This window comes from Xiphophorus maculatus, chromosome 18 (assembly GCF_002775205.1).
Source record: "Xiphophorus maculatus strain JP 163 A chromosome 18, X_maculatus-5.0-male, whole genome shotgun sequence".
Taxonomy (NCBI): domain Eukaryota; kingdom Metazoa; phylum Chordata; class Actinopteri; order Cyprinodontiformes; family Poeciliidae; genus Xiphophorus; species Xiphophorus maculatus.
The window spans coordinates 357396-370000 of NC_036460.1; the positions used below are offsets into that span (position 1 = coordinate 357396).

The following is a 12605-nucleotide window of genomic DNA, read 5'->3' on the forward strand; positions in this document are numbered from 1 at the left end:
CTGTCTGCAGCTGAGGATTAAAATATGGAGAGTCTGGGTTATTTTAAGGCACCTGCTGACTGAACATCGGACTGAAAATTTCGCTCAGATCAACTTCCTGAATGTGACATTGTCCCTCCAGAGCTGATGGCGTCTTCCTCAGTCAGAGATGTGATGATTTTACTCCTCGGCCTCATTATTGTTTTATTTCATTTGTATGTTTGGTTTATTTAATTTTCCTGTAGTAACTTGATCCCATCCTGTTTTACTTTAAGTTACTGATTATACTGTTGGTACCAAAGGTGATATAATCTAAAAATAAGATGGTTACATAAAGAAATATGTAACTTAATTTCATTAACTGACTGTTAAAACTGAAAATTGTTCTGAAGTAATTTAGTTAAACTGAAGCTTTTAAATGTTTTTCTGACGTTAAAATGAGAGTGGGCCGAGCCTGGAGCCCTGTGGTTCTCCTGCCCTGACTTCTTCTTCTTCTTCTTCTTCTTCTTCTTTCCTGGTTTTCAGAGTGAAGCCTTTGACATCTACACTCTGTACTGCATGAACTACCCAAAGTGAGTTCACTTTTTATTTCAGCATATTTTTTTATATTAATGATGTTTTTTCTGAATATCTTCTGTTTTTTTTTTTTTTTTTTGCTGTTATGTGTTATTTCTCAGGGATGTTTTTTTTCATTTATATAATCGTTTCTGTATTTTCAGTCATTTTTGTTTTTTAAGGCACTTCTGTTGTTCTGTCCTCCAGAAGATGAACAGAACAACAGAAATAATGAAATAATTAACCAATTCCTAATCAAAAACACATATTGACAAAATAAGCAACATTTTCAGTTCAAAACCCCTTTTTGCTGATAAATTGAACATCAGAGATATTTATGGTTTTTAATCTTCAGGTCCCTAATCAGGTTGGAGCAAAATGTTTTTCTATCCGTTCACCTTTCCAGAGTTTCTCTGATCATTCATGGAGCTTCTTTACAAATGTGGACGCTCACATTAGCGTTAGCTGCTACATTTTAGCATGGAGATGCTATTTCAGGCTAGCATAGATTCTGATAGGCTAACTCTTTTTAGCACAACTTGAAGACAATAGTCTTTTCCAGCATCCAATCAGATCGTTTAGAAGCAGAAATTAACCCCAGTGGGACGAGAGAAGCTGCTTCCATCTCTGCTGTTAGCGGATGTGGCTGTGCTTCAGATTTACGGGCGTACCAGAAACACAATACAGAGGTTCCAGGTGTGAACTTGGGTTGTTCTCTAGGAATCTTTGGGTTGTTCTTTAGGAATCGTTGGGTTGTTCTCTAAGAATCGTTGGGTTGTTCTTTAGGAATCGTTGGGTTGTTCTCTAAGAATCGTTGGGTTGTTCTTTAGGAATCTTTGGTTGTTCTTTAGGAATCGTTGGGTTGTTCTCTAAGAATCTTTGGGTTGTTCTTTAGGAATCGTTGGGTTGTTCTCTAAGAATCGTTGGGTTGTTCTTTAGGAATCTTTGGTTGTTCTTTAGGAATCGTTGGGTTGTTCTTTAGGAATCGTTGGGTTGTTCTCTAAGAATCTTTGGGTTGTTCTTTAGGAATTGTTGGGTTGTTCTCTAAGAATCGTTGGGTTGTTCTTTAGGAATCTTTGGTTGTTCTTTAGGAATCGTTGGGTTGTTCTTTAGGAATCGTTGGGTTGTTCTCTAAGAATCGTTGGGTTGTTCTTTAGGAATCGTTGGGTTGTTCTCTAGGAATCGTTGGGTTGTTCTTTAGGAATCGTTGGGTTGTTCTTTAGGAATCGTTGGGTTGTTCTTTAGGAAACGTTGGGTTGTTCTTTAGGAAACGTTGGGTTGTTCTTTAGGAATCTTTGGGTTGTTCTTTAGGAAACGTTGGGTTGTTCTTTAGGAATCTTTGGGTTGTTCTCTAAGAATCGTTGGGTTGTTCTTTAGGAATCTTTGGGTTGTTCTCTAAGAATCGTTGGGTTGTTCTTTAGGAATCGTTGGGTTGTTCTTCTGCATGGAGTTGATCCAAACTGCAGAACACCTCCAGGAGCGTCTGCAGGCCTGACAGCAGAGAGGAATGCAGCTGGAACATGGAGCAGACCTCAGGGGAAGGAGAGCCGACACATGCTGAACCCATCCATCCTGCTGAGCTCCACTTGGACGGCGATGAGCCGTGGAGGAACGAAGCGGGTTACTGGGTTTAAAGCCCGGCTTCTGCTGGAAACCATTTACAACATTCCCCCAGTCACAAAGCCATCATTTACCTCCTGACTGGCTTCCATTACATTAGCATTAGCTTCCTACAGGTCTGATCTGCTCTATCCTGCTTTAAAACTGAAGCACCATCAGGATAAACTGAATAAACTCCAAACTAAAACTGCAGGAAAGCAGGATTAAACTGACCAAACCAGGAAAAAGTTGCTGTTTATTTAAGAGCTTGATGAATAAATTAGGGCAGTAGAAGAAGAGTTTCCAGGAAGTAGAAACAGCCGAGGTTTGATGCTTCCTGCTGATGTCAGAGGGTTTGAACCGTGTCACCACCTGCATGGCCCGGTTCTGCTGGATCTCCTTATGACCTTCAGGTCAGTCAGGAATCGTTTTAAAGAATTGATGCTCTTCTTCTAAATCTGCTGACCAGCGAATAATTTATGTAGAAATAATCCAGAATTATCATGATTGTAGCAAAGCCAAAATGTTTCCACATCACAGATGTTTAAATGTTTGCAGCATTTTGCTGATTAGCATCAAAAGTTTTCAACTCATTCTGAATATTTTTAGTTTTGTCATGTTGGTTTGATGAAGCTGCGGCTGAACTTTGCCTGCTGAATCGTTTTGCTGAATGTCTGTGGAAGACATTACCGTCTCAGTTCCTTCCTCTGATTAACATCCATCTGGAGGTCAAGCCTCGTGTCCGGTTCCCCGTTGGCGCCCTGACCTCCTCCGCTCCTCTTCCTCTCTGCTGTCGAGGATTCCTCGGCTACCTGCTGTGGTGGATGCTCCAGAACGGGTTTTCATCATCTGGACTCAACCCGGATCTGCTTGGCTTTCCTCCATGTTGGATGGAGCCTTCACCAGAGTCTTCCTCGGTATCAGTGCATGGAGGAACGTTCTCACCGTGTCCATTCTGTCCCTGCAGCTCGGTGGCGGTCCTCAGGGACTGCATGAAGAACGGCAGTCTGGTTCGGTTCTTCCAGGAGCGGCAGTCGACTCTGAACCACTCGTTGCCCCTGGAGACATACCTGCTCAAACCCGTGCAGAGGATCCTCAAGTACCACCTGCTGCTGCAGGTAAGACGCACCCTAAAGTCTCTGCGGTCTGAGATTACAGGGAGCGTTTTCGGAATAACCTGGATCTGTTCGCTGTGATTTGTTTGTCGTTGTTGCTTTGGGAACCGGAGATGAAAATTTTCCAGTCAAGCGATTTGATTCGATTCGATTCTGAATCACGATTTGATTCAGAAATGATTTTTCTATTCAGTCTAGAGATTCTGTTTAAATGACGAGTGACAAGAGGAAGTCGGTTTTAGCAAATACAGTTCTTTAAAACATTTTCAAAAATTTCCAAACTGTATCAAATTCCACCAGTTTATATTTAAACAAAACTACCAGCATTATGTTAGCTTAGCCTGGCTTTTTCTTAATTAAAAAAATATCAAAGAAATATCCAAAATATACATGACAGACTTTTAATGTGATATTCAATATACCAGCAGGAAGGAGCAGCAAAGACATACAGACATACAAATTTCAAAAGATTATTTTGAGCGTTTTGAATCGATCCAGAATTCCCAGGACCAGGAATTTTGATTCGGTTTTTTTCTGCTACAGGACACAGAATAATTTTCTAGCCAAAATTATCCAGTTTAGCTTAGCCTAGCTTAGCTTGTAAATCTCTTCCACATTGGTTGCTTGGCTAGAACTGGACGTTTGTTTGATGGTTGATCCACCATCAGTTGTTGCCCTCAACCAAAAATCAACCATTCTGACCGTGATCAAGATAAAAACAGAAAGATGTTTTCCGTGTTTCTGTCAAACAGCGAGCTTTAAAGGAACATTTCAGGTCCGTCTTCATGACTCCAGCAGACACACGCTGCTGTTCCCAGGAAACGGTCCGGACCGGCTCCAGTCCAAACCCACCGCTGAGACTGCCAGGTCACGGCCTGGTTCTCCGTTGCCCCGTTGCTCCTTCTCCAGTGATTGTCTGTCTTTATTTCTTGTGCTGATCCACAATCAGCCGAGCTGCTGATTTTGGATCAGCCACTTGATCCACTCGATTGGGTGTTTTCTAACATCCTTCAGATCTTTATCCCATTTATTCCTGTTAGACGTTTAATTATTAGCTTTCAAGTTTCTGTTTGATGTAAATCAAATCATTTCAGGTCCTGGAAGCTAACAACTGAAAACGTTGAAGAAACAACGTTTCTCGTTCCAGGAACTCTCCAAACACGTGGACAAGAGCGACCCGGGCTATGAGGTGGTGGAGGACGCCATCGTTACCATGACGGCGGTGGCGTGGTACATCAACGACATGAAGAGGAAACAGGAGCACGCCGTGCGGCTGCAGGTGGGCCACAGGGGAGGCAAGGTTGTGGGTTTGAATCCCAGCCTGATGAAATGTGGAAGAACAGAAGCAGAAATATTCATCAGCAAATTCCACAGCGTTCAGAAAATAAAATACAAATCTGGACTTTCCTGTTCCTAACAGGTTATGTTGCTTTAGTTCATGACAGTTAATGTATTGCTGCAATAAAAATAAAACATTTTCATAAATGCATGAGCACAGCGCTAACAGTAAATAAGACAGACAAAACTTCTTCCTTTATTCTGCCAACGTCATCCACCTGGTTGCCTCACTGCGTAGGAGCAGATTCTCTCTGCAGAGGAAATGATGCGATGCTCTTCCTGTTCTGTCTCACTGCAGCCGGGTTTCCATCCACGATTTTGAAGAGTCACTTTAGAAACGGTTGATGGAAAAGAAATAATTTCCTCAAAAAGTTTTTACGTTCGTACATATGTTCAAAATTCACTTAAGAATCGTCAGGAAGCAGAAAGAGAACGATCAACGAGACAAAATGTCCGACCTGGAGACCGGACCAAACACCTGCTGGTTAACCTTTAACCCCCACACAGGAAATCGAGTCCCTGCTGCTGAACTGGAGCGGGCCGGACCTGAGCGGATTCGGCGATCTGGTTCTGGAAGGTTCCTTTAAGGTCCAGAGGGTGAAGAAGGAGCGCGCCTTCTTCCTGTTCGACAAAATGCTGCTGATCGCCAAGAAGAGGCTGGAGCAGTTCGTCTACAGCACACACATCTTCGTAAGGGACACACCCTGTCTGTCCTCCTGTCTGTCCCCCTGCCAGTCCTCCTGCCTGTCCTCCTCTCTCTCCCCCTGTCTGTCTGTCCTCCTGTCTCTCCTCCTGCCTGTCCCCCTGCCAGTCCTCCTCTCTGTCTCCCTGTCTGTCCTCCTGTCTCTCCCCCTGTCTGTCCCCCTGCCAGTCCTCCTCTCTCTCCCCCTGTCTGTCCTCCTGTCTGTCCCCCTGCCAGTCCTCCTCTCTCTCCCCCTGTCTGTCCTCCTGTCTGTCCCCCTGCCAGTCCTCCTCTCTCTCCCCCTGTCTGTCCTCCTGTCTGTCCCCCTGCCAGTCCTCCTCTCTCTCCCCCTGTCTGTCCCCCTGCCAGTCCTCCTCTCTCTCCCCCTGTCTGTCCTCCTGTCTGTCCCCCTGCCAGTCCTCCTCTCTCTCCCCCTGTCTGTCCTCCTGTCTGTCCCCCTGCCAGTCCTCCTCTCTCTCCCCCTGTCTGTCCCCCTGCCAGTCCTCCTCTCTCTCCCCCTGTCTGTCCCCCTGCCAGTCCTCCTCTCTCTCCCCCTGTCTGTCCCCCTGCCAGTCCTCCTCTCTCTCCCCCTGCCTGTCCTCCTGCCTGTCCCCCTCATTGTCCCCTGTCCCCTTCAGTGCTGCAACCTGCAGCTGGTGGAGACGCTGAAGGACCCGCTGAGTTTCCGGGTGTCGGACCAGACCATCCCCAAGCAGCAGCACGTGGTCCAGGTGAGACCCTCGGCGTCTCGTCCAGCTTAAACGCCGGCGCCGTCTCACTCTCGCTCGCCTTCCCGCAGACCAAGAACCAGGAGGAGAAGCGGCTGTGGGTTCACTACCTCAAGAGGCTGATCGTGGAGAACCACCCGGCTTCACTGCCGCAGAAGGTGAGCCACGAGGAACGTCTCTGTCCTCTGAACATCCATCCTGTCCCGGGGACACCGAGGGACCGCCCAGCAGCTGGATGCTACAGCTAACTCTGCAACATCTGGATTTCCTCTGGAACTCCTCACCTCCATCTCTCTACATTAACTATATTATTTCCAGGAGCTTTAATATCTTAGTTAAACTGCTGATCACTGAATATGGCATCAGTGACTGGTTGGAGTGTATGCTATAACTGCTTGCCTTAACTGTCTTCTTTTAGGTTTGAGTTTCAGCTGAAATAATCCAACAGATGTTTGATTCCTCTTTTTTATAAAACATCAGTAAAAGGTCAGATAAAGAATCTACCTTGATTTATTCTGACAGGAAATAAACAAACATTTCATGTAAAACAGTGAAGCTGGTTGAACTTCTGTTTGGAGTTGATGTTTGTTGCCCCCTGCTGGTTGGTGAGACACACTGCAGGTGTAAAAAGATATTCTGCATTCCTGAATGCACCTTTAGTAAAGTTACACTGTAAAAAATTAACATCAAGATTTTGACATGTTTAGCCTGTTACAACAGAAGGTAATGGGTTTCATTTTTTTATCATGTTTTTATTCGCTCACACACGCACACACCCTCACCCCCCACACACACACCCTCAGCCCCCCCGCCCCCCCACACACACACACACACACCCTCAGCCCACACCCACACCAGTATAAATGTCAAACATTCAAACTGTTTCAAACATTTAATTAACAAATATCTAGCATGCTAACTAAATATTTAGATAGCAAGCTAATTATTTGCTAAATTATTTATCATGTAAACATTTTGTTTACCAACTAAATGTTTAGTTTTCTAGCTAAATGTTTATCAGTAAATGTTCTGTAAGCTAAATAAATGTTTGGTTAGCTGACTACATGTCGCTTTCTTCTCATACGACAGGCTAAATAATCTTGTTGCTAATTTTTGGCTGTAACTTTACAAACGCCCCTCCACAGCACGCTGCTTCATGTTCTGCTTTAGAACATGGAAAGTTATGGTGTGAATGAAAATACTTTCATGTAGATTATCCTGAAATGAAGTAAATATGAGTCAAAGTTTCTACAACCACAAAAACTACGAAGGTCCCAGTACAGCAACTGGTACTGAGTGGAAGAGAAGTTTGAAACTGAAATGAGCTGCGATTGTTTAACGTTAAATAAATGAATTTATAGTTTGACTGATGGAGGCTACATGTTGCCTCAGAAATCTAAAACTGCATTTTACAGCTCTGACACTAGAGGGCGCCAGAATGCAACAAAGAGTTTAACTTGTAAAATAATATGGATGGATAACTGTCTGCTTTCCGGATCCAGTTGCTATGGACCGTCCAGCTTTAGCTGATGATTTTATCCCTGACAGGATAAAGGGAGTTTCAGAGAGTTAGCTTCAGGTTCCTGGTTTATCTCATCTGTTTCCTCCTGGCTTCATGTTTCTGAAGCCTGCAGGAACCTTTATCTGGAGAGTTTCAGCTGAGCTGCTGGTTCCCTCCAACGATTAAAGAAAATGTTTGGATTCAGATGAAAACAGGAATGATGCTGCTGGTTTTATCTGGTTTTATTGAAGTTTTTATGTGCGGTCCCTCCCTGCAGGCCCGGCAGGTCCTCGGAGACAACTTCTGCCAATGTGAGTTCACACACACACACACACACGTTTCTACATCAGTACACCCTCATCCTGACCTCTGACTTTGACCTGGCCCATCTGTTTCCTCTGATTGGCCTCTGTGATTGGCTGCATTGAGAGCTTGAGGGTGTAGTGACATCACTTCCTGTGTTTCAGCTCCTCAGTTTGATCAGGAGAGCCTGAAGAAGTCGTGCGCTTCGCCACGTCTGGACGACCTTCACGGTTTCCATCGAGGTCGGCGTCAGTCAGGTAGGGATCCTCTGCTCTGGCTAGAGGAGGTTCTGGTTCAGGTTCAGGTGAGTTTCTGACGGACCGGACCGGACCTAACCCTGCAGCTCTTCTTTCTTTCTACAGAACCGCCAGAGCTGCTGCTGTACACACCAGAGAAATCCAGGAAGGGTCTGCCTCTGCTGCTGGAGGGGACACTGCCGTACCGCCGCACCCGAAGGCAGTCAGGTAGCCTGCAGACACAGCTCAGGGCCCACACAACCCACACACCCATCCCTCTGTGTGTGTGTGTGTGTGTACCAGGTTTTTATATCTGTCAGGTTTGACACCTATTAAAGACAAGTTGAACAAACATAGAAAAGACAAGAGAGTTAGATTCTTTTGATCTCGCGAGGAGAACGGACAGAGATGTGTTTACAGTCACAAATCTCCAACCGCTCTGAAACACATTTGTCCGCTCCTCTCTTTTTATTACTTTCAGAGTCCCTATCACAGAGAGCACTGCAACTCTAAGGGGTGGGGACAAAACATTTCATTACATAGTTGCAGTGCTAATGACAATCACTAACTAAACACATGTTATCTTGCATTAAAACACAGAGTAAAAACAGAACAAGTCGAACATCTTCAAGGCGACGATTCGTCAGCTATCTAACAGTTCAAAGGAAGAAGAAGTTCCTGCTGAGTAATAAACCCCGTGAGCCCGGTTATCACTGCTTCTCTTCAGGGAGGCCCTCTTGTAAAAAGGAAATAAAGTAAATCAAACAATACAGAAACATTCTTTTTGCTGAAGGAAAAGCAAACAATAAAGGCATATAAGACGGAACATCATATAAATAACACTATTGTTATAAATGAAACAACAAATATATGATAATATATATACATTTCACCTAACAATATCTTTATGGGAACCTATTTCTGTCCACAATGTGGAGTTATGGGGACCATTGCTGCTTGTGGGGACATTTTCTTGGAGCCAATGAGGGAAATTGTTGTTTGTGGGTTAGTGGTTTGGTCTGTGATGGTTAGGTAAGGTTAAAGGTTAAGGTTAGGGTTAGGTCTGTAGAAATTAATGGAAGTCAATGTGAAGTCCCCACAAGTGATGAAAACACGACTGTGTGTGTGTTTATAAACACGTGTTGGTGTCCTGATGATGACGATGATCTTCGTCTCTCTTCCAGCTCCCGCTAAAGACATCGAGGCGGCGTTCCGGCCTGGTGGTGAGTCCTTCCGGATCCGTCCAGAGCCGGTCTCTGGTTCCTCTCTGCAGCTGCAGTCCTCCAGGGCTCCTGCTGGTCCTGGACCAGATGGAGGTCCGGTCAGGAGACTGGCTGGGCTGGAGAACTGGAGGTGGAACCATATGGACCGTACCGACCCGGTTCTGAACCGTCTGCTGATGCTCTCAGTGTTTACCTTCTCTGAGTGGTCGGATGAGTCGGCGTGTTTATGGATGTTTACCTCTGAGGCCGGCCTGCAGCAGACCTCAGTCCAGCTGTGGATGTATGTCTGAATGTAGCATCGATCAGAACTGTGTCGGGTTCTGGGTAACCGAGCCCTCTCAACCTGTGGCTGAAGTCAAAGGTCAATTTGTTCATGATGAGGTCAGCACAGAAATAATTATATTTAGTTTTTAAAATGAAATCAAAACATTTAACTGAGGCAAATATAAATGATTCCACATTTCATAAATTATTTCAGTTTTTATTTTTTTAATAAATTAATGACACATATGAATAATTATTTCATTAGTTATTTATTTATTGCAATTTGGCACTCTTCAGTCTCCATAGATGAAGGTCAGGCTGCAGCATCTCAATTATATTTCCATCCAGACTTCGACTAGGCCACCCCAGGCTTAGGTGTTGGTCATTCCCGATTAGCTCTCGGTGTTTCTGTGGTTGCTGAAGCAGCAACGTGTTGCTAACGTCTCTGTTTCTGCGTCTTCCTTCTCCCTGCTCAACCTGACGCTTCCGGACCCCCAGCAGCTCTGAAGGTAAGACCTGAGCTTGGAGGCGTCCGGTCCAGTCGCTCAACAAAGTTCTTGTGGTTTCCTGAAGTGATGAGGTTAAAGGTGGATGTTGTGTTGCAGCAGGCGGGCAGCGAGGGAGAACTCTGCCCCGCGGAGAGTCTGGGCTCTGCAGACAGCAGCAGCACTCTGGCTTCATCCGTTATAGAGGTGGAGACGGAACGGAGAGAACGGAGAGAGCTGGAGGAGGTATGGATGGATGGATGATGGATGGATGGATGGAGGATGGATGATGGATGGATGGATGGATGATGGATGATGGATGGATGGATGGAGGATGGATGGCTGGATGGATGATGAATGGATGATGGATGGATGGAGGATGGATGGATGGATGGATGGATGATTGTTGGAGGATGGATGGATGGATGATGGATGGAGGATGGATGGATGGATGATGGATGGATGGATGATGGATGGAGGATGGATGATGATGGATGGATGGATGGAGGATGGATGGAGGATGGATGGATGATGATGGATGGAGGATGGATGGATGGATGGATGATGGATGGAGGATGGATGGATGATGATGGATGGAGGATGGATGGATGATGATGGATGGATGGATGGATGATGGATGGAGGATGGATGGATGATGGATGGATGGATGGATGATTAATGGATGGATGATGGATGGATTGCTGGATGGATGGATGATGGATGAACGGATTGATGGATGGATGGATGTGGATTGATGGATTGCTTGATGGATGGATGGCTGGATTGATGGATGGATGGATGATGGATGGATGGATGGATGATGGATGGAGGATGGATGGATGATGATGGATGGAGGATGGATGGATGATGATGGATGGATGGATGGATGATGGATGGAGGATGGATGGATGATGATGGATGGAGGATGGATGGATGATGATGGATGGATGGATGGATGATGGATGGAGGATGGATGGATGATGGATGGATGGATGGATGATTAATGGATGGATGATGGATGGATTGCTGGATGGATGGATGATGGATGAATGGATTGATGGATGATGGATGGATGGATGATGGATGGATTGATGGATGGATGATGGATGGATGGATGGAGGATGGATGGATGATGGATGGATGGATGATGATGGATGGATGATGGATGGATGGATGATGGATGGATGGATGGATGGAGGATGGATGGATGGATGGATGATGGATGGATGGATGGATGGATGATGGATGGAGGATGGATGATGATGGATGGATGGATGGAGGATGGATGGATGGATGGATGATGGATGGAGGATGGATGGATGGATGATGGATGGATGATGGATGGAGGATGGATGATGATGGATGGATGGATGGAGGATGGATGGAGATGGATGGATGGATGGATGATGGATGGATGGATGATTAATGGATGGATGATGGATTGATGAATGGATTGATGGATGGATGGATGATGGATGGATGATGGATGGATTGATGGATGGATGATGGATGGATTGATGGATGGATGATGGATGGATGGATGGATGGATGGATGATGGATGGATGATGGATGGATTGATGGATGGATGATGGATGGATGGATGGATGATGGATGGATGGATGGATGATGGATGGATGGATGGATGATGGATGGATGATGGATGGATGGATGATGGATGGATTGATGGATGGATGGATGATGGATGGATGATGGATGGATGGATGATGGATGGATGGATGGATGATGGATGGATGATGGATGGATTGATGGATGGATGATGGATGGATGGATGGATGGTGGATGGATGATGGATGGATGATGGATGGATTGATGGATGATGGATGGATGATGGATGGATGGATGGAGGATGGATGGATGGATGATGGATGGAGGATGGATGGATGGATGGATGATGGATGGAGGATGGATGGAGGATGGATGGATGATGATGGATGGAGGATGGATGGATGATGATGGATGGAGGATGGATGGATGATGATGGATGGATGGATGGATGGATGATGGAGGATGGATGGATGATGGATGGAGGATGGATAATGATGGATGGAGGATGGATGGATGATGGATGGATGGATGGATGATTAATGGATGGATGATGGATGGATTGCTGGATGGATGGATGATGGATGGATGATAGATGGATTGATGGATGGATGATGGATGGATGATGGATGGATTGATGGATGGATGATGGATGGATTGATGGATGGATGATGGATGGATTGATGGATGAATGGATTGATGGATGGATGGATGATGGATGGATGATGGATGGATTGATGGATGGATGATGGATGGATGATGGATGGATTGATGGATGGATGATGGATGGATGATGGATGGATTGATGGATGGATGATGGATGGATTGATGGATGGATGGATGATGGATGGATGGATGGATGATGGATGGATGGATGATGGATGGATGGATGATGGATGGATGATGGATGGATGATGGATGGATTGCTGGATGGATGGATGATGATGGATGGATTGCTGGATGGATGGATGATGGATGGATGATAGATGGATGGATGATGGATGAATGGATTGATGGATGATGGATGGATGGA

The 12605-nt window shown here is 45.3% G+C and overlaps 1 protein-coding gene across 10 annotated transcripts in view; it reads left to right on the plus strand.

The window, feature by feature from the left end:
- plekhg2 (pleckstrin homology and RhoGEF domain containing G2) overlaps positions 1–12605 on the plus strand; it is a 59818-nt gene that overhangs the window by 36471 nt on the left and 10742 nt on the right. For 7 of the 10 annotated variants that reach the window (XM_023350890.1, XM_023350897.1, XM_023350894.1 and 4 more), the window contains 12 exons: positions 505–551; positions 3101–3251; positions 4396–4527; positions 5094–5276; positions 5907–5999; positions 6068–6154; positions 7775–7808; positions 7965–8057; positions 8163–8264; positions 9221–9259; positions 10022–10032; positions 10129–10254. In XM_023350890.1, the coding sequence (XP_023206658.1) occupies positions 505–551; positions 3101–3251; positions 4396–4527; positions 5094–5276; positions 5907–5999; positions 6068–6154; positions 7775–7808; positions 7965–8057; positions 8163–8264; positions 9221–9259; positions 10022–10032; positions 10129–10254 (1098 nt within the window). The remainder of the gene's footprint in view (positions 1–504; positions 552–3100; positions 3252–4395; positions 4528–5093; positions 5277–5906; positions 6000–6067; positions 6155–7774; positions 7809–7964; positions 8058–8162; positions 8265–9220; positions 9260–10021; positions 10033–10128; positions 10255–12605) is intronic. The other 3 variants (XM_023350896.1, XM_023350895.1, XM_023350898.1) reach the window with 3 other exon arrangements.